Source organism: Lagopus leucura, unplaced genomic scaffold (genome assembly GCF_019238085.1).
Source record: "Lagopus leucura isolate 7727_CA_CO unplaced genomic scaffold, USGS_WTPT01 Super-Scaffold_100075, whole genome shotgun sequence".
Lineage (NCBI taxonomy): Eukaryota > Metazoa > Chordata > Aves > Galliformes > Phasianidae > Lagopus > Lagopus leucura.
The window spans coordinates 537,307-560,865 of record NW_024962315.1 but is presented as its reverse complement, the minus strand read 5'-3'; the positions used below and the strand labels follow the sequence as shown (position 1 = coordinate 560,865).

General features: G+C 40.2%; 1 protein-coding gene across 9 annotated transcripts in view; it reads right to left on the bottom strand.

Moving 5' to 3' along the window:
- LOC122188688 (ankyrin repeat and KH domain-containing protein 1-like) overlaps window positions 1–23,559 on the bottom strand; it is a 104,501-nt gene that overhangs the window by 4,041 nt on the left and 76,901 nt on the right. For 4 of the 9 annotated variants that reach the window (XM_042887191.1, XM_042887190.1, XM_042887195.1 and 1 more), the window contains 20 exons: window positions 23,153–23,298; window positions 22,896–23,007; window positions 21,794–21,939; window positions 21,456–21,598; window positions 20,520–20,733; window positions 19,034–19,209; window positions 18,223–18,385; window positions 17,338–17,433; window positions 16,969–17,085; window positions 15,800–15,974; window positions 15,003–15,456; window positions 14,496–14,573; window positions 12,695–12,841; window positions 11,126–11,236; window positions 9,571–9,720; window positions 7,648–9,263; window positions 3,457–3,651; window positions 2,105–2,359; window positions 1,373–1,548; window positions 427–591 (listed from right to left, as the gene is read on the bottom strand). In XM_042887191.1, the coding sequence (XP_042743125.1) occupies window positions 427–591; window positions 1,373–1,548; window positions 2,105–2,359; window positions 3,457–3,651; window positions 7,648–9,263; window positions 9,571–9,720; window positions 11,126–11,236; window positions 12,695–12,841; window positions 14,496–14,573; window positions 15,003–15,456; window positions 15,800–15,974; window positions 16,969–17,085; window positions 17,338–17,433; window positions 18,223–18,385; window positions 19,034–19,209; window positions 20,520–20,733; window positions 21,456–21,598; window positions 21,794–21,939; window positions 22,896–23,007; window positions 23,153–23,298 (4,835 nt within the window). Of the gene's footprint in view, window positions 1–426; window positions 592–1,372; window positions 1,549–2,104; window positions 2,360–3,456; window positions 3,652–7,647; window positions 9,264–9,570; window positions 9,721–11,125; window positions 11,237–12,694; window positions 12,842–14,495; window positions 14,574–15,002; window positions 15,457–15,799; window positions 15,975–16,968; window positions 17,086–17,337; window positions 17,434–18,222; window positions 18,386–19,033; window positions 19,210–20,519; window positions 20,734–21,455; window positions 21,599–21,793; window positions 21,940–22,895; window positions 23,008–23,152; window positions 23,299–23,559 lie in introns of those variants that run through there. The other 5 variants (XM_042887192.1, XM_042887193.1, XM_042887194.1 and 2 more) reach the window with 5 other exon arrangements.

The following is a 23,559-nucleotide window of genomic DNA, read 5'->3' as shown; positions in this document are numbered from 1 at the left end:
ACAAATAAAGGTTCCTTTAACAGACCAATTTAACCACTAGAGGGTAAGCTTAAGGCTTCTCCTAAAATATAACCAGAGTGTCCAAGCACTGGGAGCTGTCTTCAGCTCTGGCCTGGTTTTGACTGACAACCTGCAAGATAACAAGCACGGGTGTGAACCCTGCCTCTTACAACAAGAGCTATTACCCTGTTGAGCATTCTTGAATTCTCACCATTTTACCTGAGAGTTTCCACATTGATACCACTATGTGTATTAAACACACGTGTTATGGGTGAAAAAAAAAAAAAAACAAAACATCCTTTTTATTATAAAAAAAAAAGAGGAAAAAAAAACTTGTTTTAAAAAAAAAAAAAAAAAAAGCAAAACAAAGCATAACACCATAAAAAGCCCCGCAAAAACGAAGATGGAAAAATGCAACTACACTACCTGCTGAGCATCAGTACATTCTGTTGAATTCTGGACAACTTTGATCATGGGATTCCAGGCTGGATCTGGCGTATGAAGCCCATTAAAGAGAGGGCCTCCCGGGCCATCCGCTAGCTGAGGGTGTGAGGGTATGAGAGTGCCTCCGTACATGGAAATTGGTAGGCCCTGAAGACAAAACACAAGCACCAGGGAACCAGTTACTAGTAGCAAAGATAACCATACCACAGCTACTTCTAAAACACACTGCAAAAGCAGTTTCACTGTCAAGCCCATAGCACCGGACATTTCTCCAGCAGAGGCTGAGCTGATTATGGCTTGGCTACGCTGGTCTGCCTCCAGCTATTTTCCAGTGTTAATACACAAAGGGCAGACTTGCAAGTATTTTTCTCAACCTGTCACTTTCTTAAGAAAGGCCTGTGGCATTCAAACAAACATGGTTTCTATCTTTAATCAGGCTCTAGAGCTCAGCCAGCCTTATGCTATCATTTCCAAGGGACTGGGTCTATGAGAAAGGAAAGTAAAGACTGATGAAGGCATCCAGTGCCTAAACAGGGAAACATCTGCAATCTGCAAATTCTGATTTTGGTTAAGTGTGCCTCTGGGCTTAGCATCCTTTCTAGTCAGTAAGACAGTCCTAGGATGAAAGTAGATCTAGGTGTTACAGCAAGAAAGGGTAGAAGAGGCACAGACATACAGTGTAAAGCAGCGAAACAGAAAATACATTTGCTAGAATAAACTTGTCTCTCAGAATCAATGCTACAGACTCCTATGTCTACTAGCACAGTGAAACTCCCACATTTTCCAAATTTTCCAGTTATTTTCCGAACCAATCACAGAGATGCAGCATCATGAACTCAATCTGTTAGGCTTGAACTGCACAAAACATCCTTCAAATAAAAAAGTAATTTGTCATTCAACAGCCCAAACTCATCCCTCTGTGACTTACTTTAGAAAAATCCACAAAACTGTTTGGCATAGGTTGATGGAAAATGTTTGAGGGAGCCACTATTCCAGAATCATCTCTCTCCATTGGCTGATGCTGAGAAAACGTGCCCGGGTCTGACAACTGCTGATGCATTGGATGGTTCCCCATTACAGGCTGAGACCAACCTGACAAGCCTTCTGGAAAGAACAAGATTGAAAATGGGCTATTAGATTGGACTGAAGATACTCTTGAGTGTGTACAGCTTCATGCACTTCCACAAATCCAAAGGAACAATGTAAAATCAGCATTCACAACTATGCATTTCGGGATGCATTAGCTGCACCACAGCTTTTAAAGTGTCTGCAAACAAGCTTAAAAACCTGGAGGAAGGCAACTGTCCTTCAATGCCAAGGTTCAGACCTGGAGATGGACTCCCTAAGTAAGTAAAAGTTGTTTATGTTTACAATTCTCAATAGACTTTAATATAGCGTTTTTGAAAACTTTTCAGGGTTTACAAGTCTACTCATAGAGATGATCTAGATTGAGTGAGAACCATCTCTGTTAGGAGCAAAAATCACAATATCTGCATTGTGAACATTACTGAAAATTACACCATTTGATAATAGTTTTCCTTCTGGGATACACTACATCCACCTCTCTCTTTTCCTCTCCAACTTCCTTTTCAAATGTACTATTTTCAAAAGGCCCCACAAGCTTCTTCAAGGAATTCCAGACCACGAAAAACAGACCTACCAGATATGCTGTTAACTCCAAATGACCAAATGCCACTATGACCAACTGGAGCTGTGAAGTTGGTTCCTAAGGGCGTAGGAGTGACAGATCCTCCCTGTCGAATTCTAGCAAGTCTTTCTGTCCCAATAGGGGGGGGTACCTTTCGATCTTGATTTGTGTTACCCGTTTTTGGCTGGCTCAAGTTAGAAGGTGCAGAAGCAGCTGAAAGGGGTGAAGATGATCCTGAGGAAACTGATGGAATAGGAGATTCACCTGCTGAAGAAAGAATTTATTTTGTTTAATCACACAAAAAAACCCACTGAAATTAATGACAGTAAATGCTACCCTTTCTATCCCCTTAATGCTATCTCAAGGCAAATGATAAAAGGGTTTTAATGGCTTTTTTTTTTTCCTCCAAAACATTCTTCAGTCTTTCACAGAAGTTCTCTTTAAATCTTACTTTAATTCTAGAACGAACATTAGCACAAGTGCTTTCAGCTGCAAGAATTGTGATAGTTTCATAACATAGAAGTACATCTAAAATAACTACAAGAAAGAATAAGAAACATGGAAGAGTTTCAGGAAGATATGAAAAAAATCAGCCAAGATACCATAAATATCAAAGCAGCCTGGTTTTGGTATCTATCACCTCCAGCAAAAGAGAAATTAAAAGACAGCTTCTCAAAGCCAAAAATGTAACATAAGAACACAACTTTCACCAACTTCAGAAGCGTCACTGTTTCTGAGAAATCCAACTTCTTTTGAGCACTCATTTAAACATTTTGCTTCTTAAGCTCAGAGTTGCAATGAAGTTGCATGCAGTGACATGAAAACTCTCTTCATTTAAGACTCTAAATCAAAGACCCACAGTTTCTGTAAAGCTACTTCCATGTTCTTTCCTTTAGTCGAAAACTTCTATGTCAGCTTGGATGATACATTAAGATATTAGGATATTTTGACTAACAAGAAAATTCCAGAATGCCAACTTAAAATAAATAATAAAAACAAAAAGAAAAAGGAATTATAACTTCACACATTTATGACAGACATAACACATTCCCCTAACATTATATTTGTTTAGAGGGGAATCGTTAACTTGCTATAATCACCTCCACTCCCACTCCCCCACAGCTTCATGCCTTTTCCTTTTAGGACCTACAATGACTAATTTTTTTTCCCAAATAGCCTTTGGAAATGCTACCAGGCCTAATGGCATTTTACTTCTAAAGAAACAAAATAGTGAAGTGGGACTGGCATGGCATTCTCACAACTGCTAAATTGGAAAGCACTGTATTCATAACTGTCTAATTTCCCCTCAAGTTACAAATCTGCTGAAGACAACAGCTAAGAATTTACAGTTAACTAAGACAGACCCATGAAGTTCCTACATGAATTTGTTGCGCTTGTCCAAGGATGTGGTGAAAAATGCTGTCTGTTAAAGCTGGGAGTCCCAACAGGCGCTGGCCCTTGAAGGTAAACCCGTGCTCCTTGCATGTTTGCTGAAAAGCCTGTCAAAGGACCTGAAGAAGAAGTTGTAGAGCTGTTGGATGGATCTAGAGAGGGTAAGCCTGAAATAAACATAAATTTCATTAAATATATCTCTTTGGGAACCTGCTTCAAAGCACTAAAGAGAGCTTGCACTTCAATATAATTAATTAAAGCATCTCATCACCTTCGGGGGTATCTCCATACACTAAGTTAATTTTACAGGTGCATAATTCTCCCTCAAACACAAACCAACAGAAGGCATTTCTGTATGATCTCTGCTTCTGCCTCAATTTTTTTTTAAAAAGCCATCTCTTCAGTCCCTGAAAGGAATTGAAATGGAAATTACAAGAAGAAAACCGGGAGGTGGCAAAAATCTTTCTTTACCAAAGAGCCAAACAGGAATACAGGGTTTTGTGAAAGCCCTGAGGGAATCGAGCACCAAGGAAGTCTCACTGCAGCACAGTTCTGCCACCTAGTTACAGTCACATACAGGTCAGTCAGAGCACACTGCCTCCAAGGAAATAGGGCTGACAACACGCAGTGAAACAGAGAAGGGGCTGCTTCCTACAGAAGTGCGTGAGAGGAGGGAAAAGATGGAGTTTAAAGTCCCACAAAAAAGAATCAGCAAGAGAAATAACAATTTTTGAACAACTCCAAGCTTTTAAGCACTTTTCCAAAATACTTTAAAAGTTTTTATCACACACCATTACCAGAAAAAAAAAGAAAAAAACAGCATGGCCATACATTTACCTCTGTTTTGGGTTTAGTTTCAAGGGCCTATTAAAAGACTAAAGACTAATTTCAATACCACTAAAACATTTCCAGATGACCACAACCAGGACCAGCCTGTATTGTCACAGAGCAAGGTTGAAACCACATCCCTGCTTACACTCCGAAAGTCTGAAAGCAGCACTGGTGACAGGCAACAGCTTAGGTCATAAACTACAGACGCACCTTTCATCTCTTGGATATATTACTGAAAGCCATGTCTTTTCCTCATTATTAAATGAAGCATATCAACCAAATGCCCTCAGTTTCCTGCCTCCAGAAGTGTCAGATCCAACCTGCTCACAGCAGCAGAAATGACGCGCTGCTTTTGGAGGTCGTGTTTTCATCACTAGCCACGCCCAAAAGATTTGTTTAGAGTCTCTGTTACAGAGAAGGAGAAATACAAAGGTAAACCACCACCACCACCAGAATATGAAGTGATTAGAAGGAGCTCTAAGACAACTCTAAGAAGCTGCTGAGGCTGCGCAGGCTGCTGGCACACACTGCCCAGACCATTCCTTCCTAGGGCAGCAGCTCTCCCCCAGCACACTCCTTGCCAGAAACAGACTGCAGCATCTCCAGCCAAGGGCCCTTCCCACACACCTGCCACCAAGCTACCGATGGGATGCTCCTGCTATCCTCCCTTGTGTGACAGTACATCGGAAGCAGTCAGAAGGCCTCTATGGCCATGGATGGCACTGCACACCAAAGACTAGCTTCCAGCTGGCCGGTATGAATGTATGTACTCATCAGTGAAAGCAGATGTTTTAACACTAAAACAATTTGCAATAGTGTACTTTGCACTTAGAAGTCAGACTCCACATTATGCTCAAAAAGCATTTCTGGGCTTTAAGAGACTGGTGCATCAGCATCGTACAAATCTGCTCAAAATTTAGTTCAAAGCACCCAGACTCTCCCTGCAGAAATCACTTAACTACAAGGGCTAACTCCAACTTCAGAGAATCAGCAGCAATATTGGTGAATCCATGCAAAACAGGGAGCCCAGCAAGCCCTTGCAAATTCATAGTCATGCACTGCTTTTTCACATGGCTTATACCAAGTCTGCAGTAACTTTTAACACAAGCAAGTTCTCAAACCCTTTCTTAAAAATGCAGAGGAAAAAGCAGACTTCTGGTCATCCTAAAATCTCTCCAAACAATCAGGCTCTGCCAAAAATCTGCAAGCTGCTAAGACGAGCTCTGAAGGCACAGATGGAACAAAAGGCCATTCCCAGAACAGATCCACAAGAGGTAAGGATGCGTGCACAGGTACCTGAGCCTCAAACAAACTGGTGAAATCAGAGACAACTCAAGTTGTAATAGCTTTTACCCAAGAATAGAGAACATAAACTCTACATTAAAGTGACAAAAAAACCTGTTGTAGTGCATAATCAGATCAGGCTACATCTTTACCACAACAGCTTAGAGGTGATTGCTAAGAAATGCTGATCTGCAGAAAGATTTCCTATAGCCCAGCTGTACAAGACAGGCATAAGAGAAACCTCCTGCTCCAAGCATAGAGTCACAGCCAGAGATTAGAGGACTGTATCTGTTTTTACAACCATTACTATCCACTCTCTACATATAAAGGCATACTGAATCACCAAGCAAGGTCCAAACTATAACACTGCTTGAGGCCAAAGTATATGCAAGTGCTCTTTGAAATCACACAAAACCTGCCACTAAAACTTAAGAAAAACATCAAAACAGTCCCAACACATTCTACCTCAAGGGCTGAGTCTACTGGAAGGCCTATTCATCTGCAAAATCCCCCTAAGAAAAGAGGCAAGCAGACTGGAAGACCACACTTCTGGCCTAAGAGTCAAGATGTTGGAGAGCCTCCAGCCTCCTGCCACTTCTTTCCTCACCATCACAACTTCCAAATACCCCCTTCTCCTTCAGCTCAAGTCCCTTCTCCTTCCATGCGACAGAAAAAAACCGTAGATTCTGAAAGAAGGGTGATCATTAATTAGAATGACACTGTGAGCCAGCAGAGAACCCAACAAATCAGTTAACTGCTGTCAGTCAGAATCTGACATAACCTTCCTTCCCCAGAGCAGGGTATTCCAATGAGCCACAGTTCCTGGAGTCTACTGAGGAGGGTCTGCCAGCTCCTGTGTTGGCAGACATCTGATGAACAAGGCCCAGTTACTTCACCCCCTTGAAGTCTCAGTTACAACTGGTTCTGCTTACCGCACTGGGAACGGACACGGTATAAGTAGTCTGGGTAATCGTGTGCGTTGCAGTGCAGTCATGCAGCCCAAATTAAATGCCTGAGAATACTACAGTCATAACAAATATCTTGATAGTGGTTAAACCTAGTTTCTAGTTTCAAGATCTAGTTTTCAGAAACCCTGAATGTTTTTAAATCCACCGAATGAATGTGAATACTAAAAACCCTTTTCTTCACCACATCTTTCCAATGCCCCCTTCTCCTTCAGTCTGGAAGTCAAACTGAAGAAGTGTACAAATTCAGCATTCAAGTCCTGAAGCAACAGCTGACTCATCTAACACCGCCGTTTGGTGCGGAAGACGACTTTAAAGCAAGCTTCTCCAGCTGTCCAGCTGCAAGGCACCATAAATGCACCTCAGCAAGAAGAAAGCGGAGAATGGAGTAGCAGTGGGACCTCTTCAGAGCGCCTTCTAGCCTAATGAACACAGCCAAGCACCTGCGTTATCATCATCACTAAAATGATAATAATCTCCCAGGCAGTGTTTTCACTGTGAGTGTTTCTAGCCCACTTCAGTTAAAGATTTGTAAGCTTGAACTACTATACTTCACACCTGAGCAACAATTGCTTCTTAATAACACACCATGCAGAAGCACACCAGTTTCCTAGAAAAACATAGCAAAATCCTCCTTCAGCCTACACGATCGGGTCACACAGAAAAAAATACAGGGCACTCTTTCATAGTCCATCTGGAATCTCATACAGTGAAAATATTAAATGACTACATGCTGTCACTCCTGCTGCTAGGTTGAATCTGTTGAAAGTTCTGGCCTGGCTATTTCAAGTTTAGAATCACCTAACAACATGTTATACTCCAACTCAAAAACTAAAAATCAAAGCTACTCTAAATTCTACAAGGAGGGAGACACATTCCTCTCTCTCAGGGCAAACAACACAATGTCTACAACATTCCCAACAATCAATATCCCAGAAGAACTGGAGAAAAAAGAAATAGATAAAAATAGGTCATCTAGTATTCCATAACCATAATTTGTAAACTATTTCTCAAACGATCTCAAGCAACAGAAGTGTTGCAGAAAAAAAAAATTCTGTCCAGTACATGATCTTAGTGACTTACCTACAGGACTTGTAGAAACCCGTTGCGAAGGTGGCCTGAAACCAGGAGCCTTTGAGTTATCAGGATGCACATTCTCCACATGTCCTAGCACAGAGTTATTCAGAAAGGTGGACTGAACAGTGAAAGATGGGTCAGCTGCTGCTCGGGTGGAAAGCGGACAGTCTCCCCATCCTTGGTTAGAGGGCACCTGGTTACTATCAAAAAGACTACTGAAGTGATTGAAGAGAGTTGCTGGCCCAAAGGTAGGAGCCAATGACTTATTTGCTGGGTTAATGTGCATCTGAGAACCGTTCATAACGTTCATGGCTGACGAAAGCTGCACCGCAGCAGGTGGACCTTGAGAAGGTGTTAAGGGAACTTGATTTGTAACAAAAATAGACTGAGGATCTTGATGAAGGTTTGCATTTGGTACCACTGAATAGAAAGAACCTCTGGACTGCATCCTGTGAGTAACTCGAGGTGCTGGTACAGCTACTTGAGGTAAGTTACTGTTGTCCTGATTATCTGCAACAACCGACCTGGGTGATGCTAAGCTTAAAGGAGCGGTTTCTGAGCTGGAAGAAATAGGCATCGACATAGAAGGGCTCATTTCTGACATGCTGGCTGTTAGTATTTCATCTTGGGTGTTCGTTAGAGGTGCAGGGCTGCTAGATGGGTGAGCTTCAGTGACTCCTGAATTGCTGCTAGTTGACATACTGGAACTACCTGCAACAGAAGATGGTGTGCATGTATTTCCAACAGGCTGGTCTGGTGTTGACACTTTCTCTTTGGGCGCTGAGACAGCTGAGAAAGAGTCTGCTTTAAGTGCAGAATGCTGCGTTTGTGGAGCAGAAGAGGGCAGAAATGCTGCAGAAACTTGCCCATTGTTTGGGGGCACAGAGGAAACTGAAGGCAGAGTGCTACACGTGTTTGTCACAGTTGAGATTGCTGTTGCTGCAGCACTTGTCTTCGGAACACAGGCAAACAACTGCTTTCTGACTGAAGAGGGAGTCCGATTACTTGTTGCACATAGCGGCTGGGTGGAAGCAACTACTGAAGAGACAGTAATGGGACAACTAGAAGTAGCTAATCCGGGAGACTCTGTCTGTAAAATATTTCCATTCTGACTACCTACACGACTTGAACTATTATGCTTTGGAGAGCTATTTGTGCTGCCAGAGTTAACTGGTCTCACTGGGAATGGTCCCCAAGTGTTTGGTGAAGGTGAAAAAGTTCCTCCAAATTGGGCCATAGGTAAGCGAGGGTGCCGGATCTGTTGCATAGTTTGGGCAGCCAGCAAGGCAAAATGAGGATGAGAATAAGCTAGAGGAAGAGATACTGGAAAAGATGAGCGCACATTTGCTGGGACATTCTTGTTTAGTTTGTTAGTAGGCTGGAAAGTAGATAGAGTCGATGACTGCGATGTGACAAGAGGTGGTGCTCCAAGAGGAAAGGAGTTTTTGTTTGGAGCAGATGCTGTACTAACTCCAGATGAGAAGTTTGCATGGATTGATTTGTTACTCGAAGCAGGTGTTCTTATATGAGTTTTAGGAATCAAGTCTTCCAGTTCCTTGGCAGGATCTTGAATAAGGGCATTGATGAGTTGCACTGCGTATCGCGTTGACTCCATACCACCCCTAGGTTAAACACAAATATATTTACCTTTAACGAAAGGAAACCCCATTTTGTGCAACATTCTGTAGCCCCAACTTGATATTGATCTACAAGTCTACTGCAGTTTTGCTCCATTTAATTAATCCTTAAGATAGCCATAGTCAAGAAGTAATGAATATTTGAATATGCAGACCATCAGCATATTTTGGCAGCAGTATTAGAAGTTCTATTCTATAACCAAGAAACTAAGTACGTCCTGTCTTAAAAAGCAAAGAGAAGTTCTTGAAAAATGACATTTCTGAGTTAGAGTTTCATTTCTAAAAACTGTACCTTATAGTGATCATTCTTTCTCCATTCTTATCTTTTTGTTTATCAACATCAATATGGGCACCAGTGACATCTTGAATTGCTGTGATGTTGCACCCACCTCTTCCCATTATTCTAGACACGACAGAAGCTGGGACAGATAATTTCTTTGACCTATATCACAAAGATCATAAATCTGTCAAATGTACTTAAACAATAAGCACATAAAAAATGCCTCATTGTCTCACATGTGGCTGAAACAACATACTTATGTTTGAGGGTAGCAAATGGTTTTTGCTGATATTTTGTTCACCCTTTGGAGCCTCTCTAAAAATCCCCAACCTCAGATTATTTATCATTTTCAGCACCTAACAAGGGTTCTTCACAAGCATTTCTATCACCACTGCTGTATCACAAGTGTGCCTCATGTACTGCATCAGAAACATTTTCCAATTTTATCTTATCTCGTGTGTGTATCTTCGAAGACAAAGACAAAGCTTATTGACCTAAATTTACTTAAGTAGCACTGCTTCATATACAGAAGGCCACAGCTTAGCTACTTTGATCATTCATAACTAGTAGAAGGTGTTTTTCCATGATCTTCTCAGTGATGAGCTCTGTGTACCACGTGTATTCACAACCCTTGTAGTATCCATTTCTTTTAGGCCTCAAAGACACTACAAAAGATCTTAAAGTTTAACAGGTGACACTACACAACGGTGGATATCAGACTGCTAAACCATGCAGTTCTGCAATCCAGTGAGCTGCTGGAAGCCACTATGAAGGCAGCACAGATTTTTCAGGAGCAGGCTCACTTTTAGGCCACAAACACTTCAATGCATACATCCAGTAAAATAAGTCATCTTAGCATTTTTCTGATTTACACGGTGCTGGTGGGTCAGTGCAGGCATACAGCACTGAGGAGTCTTTGAACATGATCTATGCTTGCATCCAGACTTCTGCCAAGGTCTCTCTGGGCCACTTCTGTCCCCAGACTTGAAAGGTTGGACCTCTCAAGCCCATACAGTGCTTTCCAGCTTACTAGTGTTGTGCAATAGTAGTTCAACACTGAACAATTAGAGGGGATTCAAAGGGGTTTCAGAAACCACAGTTCAAGCACCTCTGAACACTGTACAGATCACCACAAATCCTCCCAAAAGGCTGCAAGCTTCATTCAGCTATTTCACTCTGAGAATTTCAAGTAATTTGATCTGCAGGCACTCAGATTATGCACCAAGCTCTCAATCCGAAGGCAACTTCATGCTTTGGGTATTTGTCTCTCCACCCACCCCAAAGGCTCCCTGCTCAAACCAGACAACTCTGTTGCTCCCTCCCCAAACAGCAGCTCCCAATATCACCTAACTTGAGGAGATCCCATTATATCAAGGATTCCAGCTGTCCCTTCGGTTCCTTTCAACTCTGCCGACAAGGAGCCCCAACGCCACCATCGACCAAGAAATTCCTCCATCAAAAGAGCTTGCCCCAGCACCCAGGATCCCTTCCACCCATCACCCACTGCCACTTCCCTCCCTACCCACAAATCTCAGTGGTTTTTACCTTAAGTACCCCAAAACAGTACCTTTTTGCTCCTGAACAGCAGCGCCCTCCTCTCTGCAGCTGAAATTGTTCAATTGGTGTTGGCTGCAGAGTGTTGCTAGGGGGAGGGTCTTTCAAAACTCTGCCTACTTGCCTGTCAAGGGTAGAAGGGATGTTTTCATTGGTTACTTCTCTGATCCCTTCTAGCCACAGTAGGATACTCACAGAGAGAGGGGAGGAGAAAAAATCTTGCTGTAGAGACTGGGAGAGACTTAGAAGATGAAGGCATGCAGCTCCCAGGCATTTTGTACACAAAGCTACAGTTGCGAAACAGCTCTTTGGCTGGATGAATGCTTTACCAATCATCAGGGCACAGCAAATATGTGCAAAACATTTATGCACATAGTCTTTTTGACAAGACCTGATCCCCTAAGGACTAGGAAATCTCAGGTTTTAGATGCTGTTTCTTGAACACTAGCATCTCTATCTGAACAGCAGACAACACCCAAAAAAGCAATTCTTAGGAGACCCAGGAGGAGAGATGGAGGAGCTCCTGAGTCAATAGCAGGTTCTGTGTGCAGCACCGGACAAGTCAGCTGCCTCTGCAACAGTTTCATGCCTGCATGACTCACCAAGTGGCAGGCAGTCTGTGACTGTACATTTGGCAAGGACACAGCACAGCAGAGAACGTACGGTAAATGCAACAAAAGGCAGAAGACTGAGCCAACTTTCTAAGGGTTCATATGTTTAAGTTTTCAGATTAAAATGCCTTTTTTTTTTTTTTTATAAAGTTATAATGAAGTTTGTAGCTTCCTCTGTGCAACTATGGTGCACAGCTTAAAATTTCCTAGAATGAGCACATACAGTTATACCACTGCAGAACAGAAAAGCAGCAGGGCACTATAAGCATACCTAAACAAGGGACACTTGTATGTTCATGCGACATTCCTTTTCAACAAAGGGAGCAAAACACGACAGCCAGATTTGTTTGTTTGTTACTAGTTAAAAGTAGCAGACATAATAATGATTGCAGATGAGATTGAGTGGTTATTAGCTAGACAGCAAAAAAAAAAAACAAACAAAAAAACCAGAACATTTTCAAAGGGAGCGTGCTTTACAGAAGTACAATTACATTTAAAAGGCTTTTCAACACTGAATTAAGGTCACAAAATTTTCATTGGAACTGGCAAACAAGGTAACCACTCAAAATGCATGAAATTTAGCCACAAAGTGATCATCCACCTGTCTTCTACTTTACCAACATCTACTCCACTTTCATTGCAAGCAATCATCCACATTAGGAGCTTTTTTGCTGCCATTTGTTCCCTCCTTCTGTGTCTTAAGATATACCTTAACTTTTACTCCAATGACAACGCATGTAAAGAAACCTTCTTATGCCAAATAAAACGTTCATATCATGTTAAATTAGTGAGGGGGTACTACAAATTAGGACTCTAATTTGTTTTTACAGCACTGCAAGACAAAAATAATGGATTTTTTTCTAATTATTACAGTGGAATAATTTTATGAACCTGATGGAATTCTACATTTGAGTATAATTTACAAGTAAAAATGTTGAAACATTTCTTAAATACAGAATTAAATTCTTTACCTTCTAACCACTTCTTTCCAGCCTTCTTCTCTTTTCTGGCCTCTTTTCGGACTGGTCAGATTCAGCTTTACATTTGGAGAGGTCAGAGGCAGGGAAACAGGCTTGTAAGCAGTTGACAAAGAATTTGAATTACCTTCACCATCAAGTCTGGGAACAGAAACGTGCCGATTACAAATTATAGAACAAAACTGACAGTATGAGAGCATTCATTTCTGGACCTCAGCACTTCCAGCATGAACTGCTTTCATTTTTATTTTTTTTAATTTCCCAAATTTGGAAGAACTGTTGGCTGACTTCTATAATTTCTTACATTTTAGTCCACGGCATTCCTTCCAAAATGGAGTGCTAAACTGAAGCAAGTAATATTAGAAGCACTAAGGGCATAATCTATAAAGTACTTTATAATAAGTGTTACACAGCCATTAAGTTACACTTGGATTACACACTCTCCTTTTTAATAGGTTTTTAAGAAAAAATACTTTTATAATCATGTCCCTTTCTTACTAGGTACTAGAAAATGTCTTCATTTTTCATCTCTTTTTAGAGATCCCCTGTAATTAGGTAAGCAGTAGGTAAGTGGTTCTATCCTCTGCCCCCGCACCCCCCATTTTATGAACAGGTAACTGCATGTGGTGCACAGATCGCAGGGTATTTTACTCCTGTTGAAGTCAACATGAAAGTGCGTATGCAAAACCTGTACTAACACAACCGTACCAATAGACTGGCAACACAAAACAGAGTAAAGTCTGGATGAGACAGAAAGAGAGGAACAGCTAAGCTCCTGTAGGCTAACTTATCTACATGAATGTAAAAAGAGTGTATCTGGGTGCTCAGGTTCACGTCCAGCACTGAAGCAGAGGCAATCTCTAAAACATAAGGCTAGTCTTCAATGAATGACTTATAAAGTGATTTGGTATAACAAATATAACAAAATAAAACAAACCTAAGGCATATTTAGAAAATGTTTCAATTATAACAGCATTATCATCAACAAGTCTATGCTGAAAATGAAAAATTCAGGAGGAGAAAGTTTAGAAACTTTTCAGAAAGACTGCTTAGTGCCGGAAGTAAAGAGCACCTGCAGAAGTTAAAAAACACACCAGCCCTACTCATTACTGTCGTGGTTTTTAGGTATACTTCTATCTGACAGAAGAACCACCCCTTTCTTCAGTTTAAGGAATTCAGTATATTTAGTTAACTCTATGTTAGTGGGTCATACAGGATTCCAAGGCATTTGTAGGAGAGGTCCAAGGCAAAACTCAGTTTATATTCATAAAACAGGATATGCAGACAATCCAATTTCTGACATTCTTAAGAATTTTAGGGAACTCTTCCCTCCTCCTCACAACCATAATGGCTAACAATGTTAATTCTAGAGGAGAAAAAAAAAAAAAAAAAAAAAACAGCAAAAAAATCCACAAAGCTGAGAGCCCAACTTATCTTCCCCCCTCCCAGCCAACAGCCTCATGCTTGCTACACTTTTTGATGCCAGGTCTGCATTCTTGTTGAAGGTAAACCATGCGTCCTGCAGATCAGTCCCTATAGCCTCTACCTCTCTTAACGCTGGGATAAAAATATAAGTAGTATGAATCTGATTTCCATATAAGTAAAAGTTAGCAGAGGCAAATTTCTCAGCAAAGGCTACAGATTAAGAGGTTATTTAAGCTTACTGGTTTTCAGTAATGATCCTATTCAGAAACTGTTGTTTCTGTTAGTTACTAGCTCCTTCACTGGCAACTCAATGATCTTCCAAGTCATTAGTATGGACCCTGTACATTCACTGAATTCTTTTGACTCTCACCTCTGGCTTGACAAGGTTAAATCAAACTGGCCATCAACCTGGCAGGTGAAATGCTCAGAGTCATCAGCCTCTTCCCTCCTTAAAAAATAAAAAAATAAAAAAGAGATGGCAATTCAAAGAAGTTAATGATGAAATCAGAAAACAATCATAGGGTAATGATAACTTGTGATTATATTATAAGACTGGCTTTCACTTTTTTAAATTCCCTGCAAGTTTATTCTAAAATCTACTCCAATTAGTTCAGAGTTTAGCAAAGTTATTAAAACAGTGCAGAGACTTAACTGTTCTGCTAGAGTAGTTTAAACTAGTCAACAATAACAAGAATTTATCTCTAGTGTTTTGACAAAGCTGCATTCAGCAAACCAGACAACGTAATTTAACAAGCAAGCAAGCTTACTCTCTCTGGTCGCAAGAATGCTCCAGCTGCTGTAATGCCCGAGCTACAGAAAATTTACATCAGCACAGGCAAAACACTGAAGAAATAGGGAAATAACAATGAAGTCTCACCTTGTTGGTGTTTTTGAAGCTGAAGTGCTCGTTTTTTCTTCCTGAGAAGGGATAAGCAATGAGGCATAGCGCCGCTCAGAGGAATTTGTATCCATTGTGAAGTTCAGCTCCTGACTTTTACCTCCACTGCTACTTTCACTATTGCAGTCTGTGCTATCCAAATTATCTGAATCGCTATTTCCACTTGCACCACCACCTCTTGGCTCTCCATTTATTTTATTCTTATCTGCTTTTTGCTGTGCTAAAGATATATGCTGATCTGGCAAAATTATCTGCATATTCTGAGGAGTCTCTTTTGTTTTATTTTTCTTATTTTTTCTATTTGTGCTGGGAGTAGTCACCACATTAGCTCTCTTCTTCCCAAAGGCATTGGTGAAAGTAGCTGAAGTTGCAGAAATCCCAATTGTAGTGGTAGTCGTTGCGCTAGGAGGCTCTATAGGAACTTCTTGCTCCGCTAGAAAAAAAAACAAAAATCACAAAATATATAAATCAGTGCCTCTGACTGAGGACACTTCAACCAAGATCATACTCCTGCTGAGCTGTCAAGTGTATCTGCACTATATGCAGATGTAAGATCACCAAGAAGGAAAAAGTTTTGGGAACAAAGAAGAAGAAACAAAGATTTACCAGCAACGCAGCGCCTCCACACTCTAACAGCAGGTAAGAACCAGGGTAGAAACTATACAACATCATCACAGTACCAAGAAGCCAGCTTACTAACAGATTACCTTACCTAGGTGCTTTTAAAAAGGCAACTATAGAACTGCATTTTTCACATTTAAACACTCATTCTTTACCTTCATCATCATTTTCTTCTTCATCATCATCTTCGTGTAGTTCTAGAATTTCTTTAGGCTTATTTTCTTCATCTTCTTCTTGTTTCCTTTTTTGTTCCTCTTTCTTCTTCTTTCTCTTTTCCTTTCTTTTCTCCCTCTTAGCTGCAAGGGCTTGTTTTCTGCTTTCCTCTCTTGACTATGTAGGAGAAAAGGATTCATATTTAAATACGATCACAAAGACTAAATTGTAATTCCAATCTTTCCTACAAATTGGGGCAGGGGATAAAAGAGAAGAAAGCACGGTGAACAAGTCACAAACTGAAGCATTATGCAGAAACCCAACAGACGTTATGGAACAACAGGCCTGAGTGGTTCCAAAAATTTCCAAAGAACAACAATAAATACAACCAAGTGAGAGACACTGTAAAAACAACTTCACTGAAAAAGCCAGTAAGATCCCTCATTATCTCAGTCCTTTATCAAAAACCATTAAACAATGTTGCAAAAGTATTGATGAGATTAACAGTTTTGAGTTTAAAAAACTATCCCACAGTACATTACAGAATTAACTGGTCTTACTTTCTCATTTTAACCACGTTTTTTTAGTATGAGATTGGTCACAACAGCAGCACCATACTGCAGCTTTGCATAGCAACCAACTTCATGAGTTAACAACCTGGAAGATGAAAACTTGTCATCTTCCCTCTTTAATTAAACGCTGCATGAATTATTCATCAACAATTCTAAGAGTCTCCATTTAGAATGTTCATTACAGATCACTTCTCTGCATTAGTCTGGGATACTTAAGGAGTGAGGAAAAACTTCACTTCCCACACCACCTTTTCAATTCACTTTAGCTCATGTGGCAGCTTCCTCTTTGTGTAGTTTGTGAAACTGAGCACTGGCCTATAAAACACTTATGGACTACATTTCACACTAAGTACAATATACTATGCAGGATACCACTGAGACTGAAAATCTCCCTTACTCGCACTCTTTATCTGTGCTGAAGTAATGCAAGAAAGCAACTAGTGTGGATAAAAAGGACCTTGGAGTGTCTAGCTAAATAACAGCTCTATACCCTCAGTATATACACTTACAGAAAGTAGATACAGTCACAGCATGAAGAATTACTGCCCCTAAATCACAGTTTTAAGCATTAAGCTAGATGACCACAATTCTCCACTCACTTTTTCCAGGTCTAGCTCCTTCAGCAATATAGTTGCATTCTTATTTGCCTCTGCAGCTTGCTGGTCTTTAGCTTTCACAATTGTTTCCACACACTGGTGACACTTTTTCAACAGGTCCTGGAATGCAAAACTTCTCTTATTACATCTGTAATAAACTAGAACTAAGGGAGAGATGCTTGCTCTACAAAACATGCATTGATTAACATACAAAATAGTTCAGACTCTAAACACTAATTTTATGTTTCATATTAAAAAGATGTGAAAAAAGTAATCAAACATACACATTCACTTTCTGAATAATTGAGAATTTCCCGTACATATTTTTGTTGAAAATAAATACAGGGACTTTTCCCTCATAGTTACACTCACCTTGTCAGTTATAGTCGCTATATATCGCATGCATTCAATGTCCGATGGAAACTGGTTAACTTCTTTCACTAGGAACTGAACTACCTTCACATGGCCCTAGAATATCAAAGAAAATCCTGGTCTCTGGTATACAACTGATAACATTCATCATCAAAATACAAATTTGGTATCTCTTAGTTCAGTGCAAAAGACTGAAAATATACAAAAAGATTTTTGGTAAACTATTATTTGAAATGAAAAGTGTTGTCCAGTACATTTATATTTCATTTTAAATGCGAGCAGCTAACTGGGCTCAAGGGCAGAGCTGTCTGTCCACATTTTTAGCAGTCAAGACCACTCTGTTTAGACCTCATCTGTCACCCCCAGCTTGCTTTCTTGCCAGTCACTCCACAGAGCTAATGCAAGGCAAGTCTGATTGACAAATTGAGCTACCTGAATATTATCCTAGCAAACTTCTGCTGGATCCACCACCTGATAGGGTACACTGTGCAGCCACACAGACAATAGCTAAATGTTGCCTAGGTAGTTATCAGCAAGCAGTGGAAGGACAGTAACGCATACTCAGTATTTTCATTTGTCAGGAAAGCTGCAGACTTGTTTGACATTTTATTAAAGTTAATAAATTCTCTGCAACACAGTTAGTTAACTTGTTTTATAGACAATTTTCATCTCTCCAAAATGAGTTCGGTGTGATATACGTTTTAGTTCTTCTCTTTAGAGGGTCTAGGATTCACAGATTATGATTACTTTAAAGTAGATGTTTTATGAAAACAGAAATTTTGTTGTGCTGATTCTTCCAAAAATCAACCAGTCAGATTTAAGACCAAATGAGAAATGTTTTGAAAACATTTAACACTGACTCACACAAACAACTTGGCGTCCTACCTTGCGAAACGCTGACATAAGAGGTGTTATTTTCCGGTTATCTGCTGCATCCACATCTGCTCCTGCCTGCACAAGCAACTGAACTACATCATAGTGACCACCATTAGCTGCCAACCAAAGAGGTGTATTTCCTTTCTTGTTACGAACATCAATATGCGCTCCTCTAAAAGAGTACAAGTGTAATCAAATAAGACATGAGTAAAGATAATGAAAGATCAGAATACAATTAGATACACAGCTTTAATTATTGAAACCTAGTGGCTAGAGAAATTGTGTCCTTGGGATCTGCTCTTTAAATCACAGTAACACAAGGATTAAGACTCCCTTTTCCTTCCCAGGAAGAAAGGCCCACTGAATGCAGACTACTGCATCACAGTTACACAGCTAGCCATCTAAGGTCCCCTTACCTTATCATTGACATTGTGACTATCCACACAACAGAACAGCCCCTTGAGATTTTAGCTGCATGTAGGGTTACGCTTGAAGAGCCAAGAGTTATTTCCAGGCCTTGCCTCATAACTGACAGAGGGACAATGATCATGGAAATTTCTGGATTAATATACAAAGCTGCCAAATCAGACACTGTTTGCTTACCTCTGATCTCAGCTGTCTGCTGAGCTTAATTAATACTGGAGTAGCAGGATACTCCATGGTAACACTGAAAGAGTTAGGAGCAGATGCAATATGCTACTTCCAAAGATTTCCATTCCCTTTGCTCTAAGATGCAAGAGGCAGCATAAACAAGAGAACCCTTGCCACAGAGGATCATAGCTACAGAATACATGGCCTGGTAATGAAAAAAATAATTTACCGATTAATCAGCAGCTCACAGAACTTGTAGTGACCCTTATCTGCCGCAATTGTTAAAGCGGTATCTCTTGAGGAAGGCACAGGTGGAGCATTAACATCTGCTCCTTTGTCAAGGAGAACCCTCCCAACCTCTGCATATCCTCCTGAAGCAGCTTCCATCAGCGGCGTGAGACCAGTCTGGGCAAAGAGAAGGAAGTACACGATGTGAAATTCATACAATATACTTTGGATAAACCACACACAATTGCCACACACAGAAATCAGATTTGTATTTACTTAGCTGCTTATATCTATGTTACGGAGCCTAACCTGGAGCAGTCTCAAAAAACTCTTGGCACTGCATTTATACAAACTTTGACAAACTACTGACTACCACTGCATACTCATCTCAAAAGCAACAGCAAAAACAAAAGTTTTCAAAAGAATCTCTAAAGGAAAGGCTAGAACAGATCCAAATGAAGACAACTCTTTCTATGAAAATGTCCCCAGTCTGGTTTTACACGCTTTATATCCATCCTTCCTCAGTACTGAGCCTGATGTTTAGTCAACTCAGTTGCCTGGCCAGATCATTAAATAAACTAACACTAGGCTCCCAACATGCCCAACCAAAGCCAGGAGGGCTGGCTTTTATCCATATCCCTTTTTCCTTCATTCCAGAAGCAGGCAGACACAGCAATTATTTCAGCAGCCTTAGGAGTTACCAAACATTCTTCTATGCTAGGGAAATGGGTCTGGCAGTCCACACAAGATTTAAGCTTGTTTTATTGCAGGAGAAACAAAGCTGCCCCAGAGTGACAACACATGCAACCTATGGAGTGTTTCCGAGGTGCAGAAAGTCATAATACTGAAGCCATTGGTTCTAGACTAACATAAAAGCTTTATAAGGTTTGATTGCACTACTTCTGTTCATGTGGACAAAGAAATCTGTGACAAATGAGGATTGCTATAGCAGCACAAATCTCTTCCAGTCTAGACGTTTTTATATGCTAGTGAAGTCGATCTGTTCTGTTGACAAATATCAGTACTGATCTTAAACCTGAAAAGTTCCCCAGTACTACAGAGGCAATCTGTTTCATTATTAAATTGGAGGAAACAATCAGCTTTCCCCTAGTGCAAACAATGCATCTTCCTCAATGCTTGCAGTATTCTTAAAAAAAAGCAAACAAAAAAAAAAAGAACATTCAATAAATCCTCAGATTCTTCTCTTCTGCATTAAGATTTGCATATCAAGAGGGGCAATACAGATTCTACAATTTAATTTTTCATCAGCACACAGTGTGTTTGAATACCTTTCAAGAAAAGAAAAACATACTGTTAAACATCCACCTCCCTTCACTACTGATTTGCCTTTGAACCACTGAAAAAGAGAAGGATGAATGCTAGAAGAGTAGGATATAGAGTAGGAATAGGATAATTTGAAGAAATAACTACTGAGAGAAACGTGCTTGTTAAAGTAAATTATATGGAAAAGCAGTTCAAATACTCACTTTTGCCCTGTGCTCAACATTGGCCTTCCTGTCCAACAGCAGACTGACCACCTCTGCTCGGCCTTGGAAGCAGGCCAAGGTGAGGGCTGTGTTCCGATTGGTCTCAATCTGGGCGTTAATATCAGAACCCATATCGAGCAACAGCTTCACGGCAGGTACGTGGCCATTCATAGCAGCCAACATCAGAGGAGAAATACCTAGCTTACTCCCAGTCCTAGTGAGAAAGAAACAAACTGCAGTTCCCAGAACTGGTGAATGCTCTGAGAAATGCAGGTGTATCTAAGAGGAAAATGTTTCATGGGAAGCCAAAAATGAACATTAATATATACAAACACATCCACTCTCCTGCAGTACCAGCAATTTTGAATTGCTTATCAGAAACCAGCAGAGTAACCACATGCAACAGATAACTAAAATCTATGAACAAATAAAATGTGTTTCAGCTTTTAAATGCTCAAATGGCTGAAGAACACGCAAGTATGGAACTACATATAATCAAGGCTGCATCTGATTCAGGAACACATGCTTCTAATATGCAGATACAGTTAAAGTTTTTCTAGTGACTGAAAGAACATTACTTTTCCTACAACTAATAAAGAGGAGGTTTGAGAGAAGTAGCTAAAATATATTTGCTTGGTTCTACTGAAAACTGCATTTGACTTCCAGATCACAGAAGGGTAAAAAACGGAGAGAGAAGGAACAGGTTTGCAGACTACAGCATCGCTTAGAACTTAGATATAAGGGAGATGAAGTTTGTCTGTGGTAGTTAAAGGTAAATTAAAAGCATTAATCAAGGTAACGTTACCATAAATAATAACATCGATACTGTAGAAAGGCTGAAAGGAGCTCTGAAAGAACTACAGATTCCAATATATGACTCAGAAAAGACAACAACAGAGCATCTGTCCCACACGCAGTTCATATGAGGTATGTTACCTTGAATTAATTTCTGCCCCAGCATTGAGAAGAATCTTGATGATATTGACATATCCACCAGATGCAGCGAGGCTTAATGGTGTATAGTCAGACACATTCCTATGCTCTTTGTTTGCTCCCCGGGCCAACAGCAAATCAACAACCTGAAAGGGCCAATGTAGAAAATAAATGCCCTCTCCTCTTGGGAGGAGACTAAAACTATCTACACTTATTCAATTTAAAAAAAAAGCTTTTAGAAAAAAAAAGATTTACTATGCCATCAAAATAAAAAACTAACTTGTACATAAAAAAAAAACGAGCAAAAAAATCAAATCCCTCAAGGACAAATATGTCTGTACCTCTTGGCGTCCACCAGAGCATGCCAGTGAAAGCGGAGTATCCTTTGTGCGCTCAGATTGTGCTTCTATATCCCCACCTTTGTCTAAAAGAATTTCCACTACACCAACATGTCCAGCAGTTGCAGCAAGAATCAAAGGCGTAAAACCTAGTAAAAAACGATCATGTTAAAAATAAACTGGATACCTCAAAATTTTAAGCAGAAATATGTAATTTACAGTGATTTTTATTGCTCAGCTATGTCTTTCCTGGATTGAGTATTTTCTGAGTAATGCCCAAACACTATCAGGCACTCTCCTAGCCCCCTGCTGACCCTGACACTTGGAGACATGTAAGGCATGACTCTTGCCAGCTACATTTAAAGGTTCATCGACAAAAAAAAAAAACAACAACCTGAACAGTACTGCACTGACCAATATGGCTTAAACTCTGACCAATTCAAGTCTTTAGACAAGTCACTGTTTTCTATTTAATTCCTACTGAAGTTCCAAGAAGATAATATGCATTCCTGCGCACATTGCTTACTGCCAGTGGCTAGCGTGACCTCTGGGGAGAGAAGCATGATGATTCTGTTCTCTCAGCTCCAACGGATATGATTTTGCAGAATTTGACTAATGGGAATGACATGATACACAGCCTGACTCCTACTCCACGTTAGCCTTGTCAGCTGAGATTTGATATTTACTCCAATCGTAGAATCATAGAATCACAGAATTGCAGAGGTTGGAAAAGACCTTCAGGATCATCAAGCCCAATCACAACCTGACCACATCATTCTAACAGCCCACCACTAAATCACATCCCTGAGCAGATTAGCAACTCTACCCAGGATGCTAAGTATTTTGTGCTGGGTTAACTGTAACAATAGAAGTGCTTTGTATTTCAAAAATTTGCCTTATATGCCGTTCAGATAGATAACTTCATTTCAAAATATGGATCGAAAGCCGTACAGTATCACTATGTGGCGTATACATTTCCACATACGTACTAGAACTCTACATCTTTGCAAGCTTTGTACACTTTTAGAAGCAAAAGCTCCCAAATCTCTATTTGAAACATCGTGTAGTTGTAGTTCTAAAGCAAACTTTTACTATTTCAGCTTACCCTTCTTATCTCTGTGTTCAATATTGGCACCACGTGCAATTAGTACAGAAACAAGTTCTTCGTGACCTCCTGCACATGCAAGGGTCAGAGCGGTGTCATGATTGCTTTCAGTCTGCATGGTGGAAAAAGAAGAAAATATTCAAAAGTTAAAGATACTTTAAGAGAGCTTTAGTATTTTTAATGCTGCTAGATTATTATTTTTCCTTTCAGAACTTATCAGAAAGAAAATCTAGTCAAAACTAACTGAAATTACTCACATGTGCATCGATGTCAACTGAAGGATACATAGGGAGCACTGACTGTGACACCACATTGCTCGATGCCTGTGAGCAGGGCTCAGGTGTAGGGGATTCTGTAGTGTGCAAGGAGCTGGTGGAGCCGCTGGGCACTCTGCTATTCACAGCTGAAAAGCAACAATGCATTATTAGCCCACTCTTAGAAGTTCTACATTTTATATGAGAAAGATTTAGTCCTGTAAAACTGCAACACTCCGAAGCCAAAACAGAAGTGGAGGAAAGCAAATTAAGTGTTCCTAACAACAAACATGTCGGTATCTTGCTTAAAGAAGTTTTTCAGCAGTAAAATAATATAAGTATTATCTCCAAACTGTGTTAACTTAGACAAATAATTTGATTAGTCACATTAGAAACATAAATTATGAAAT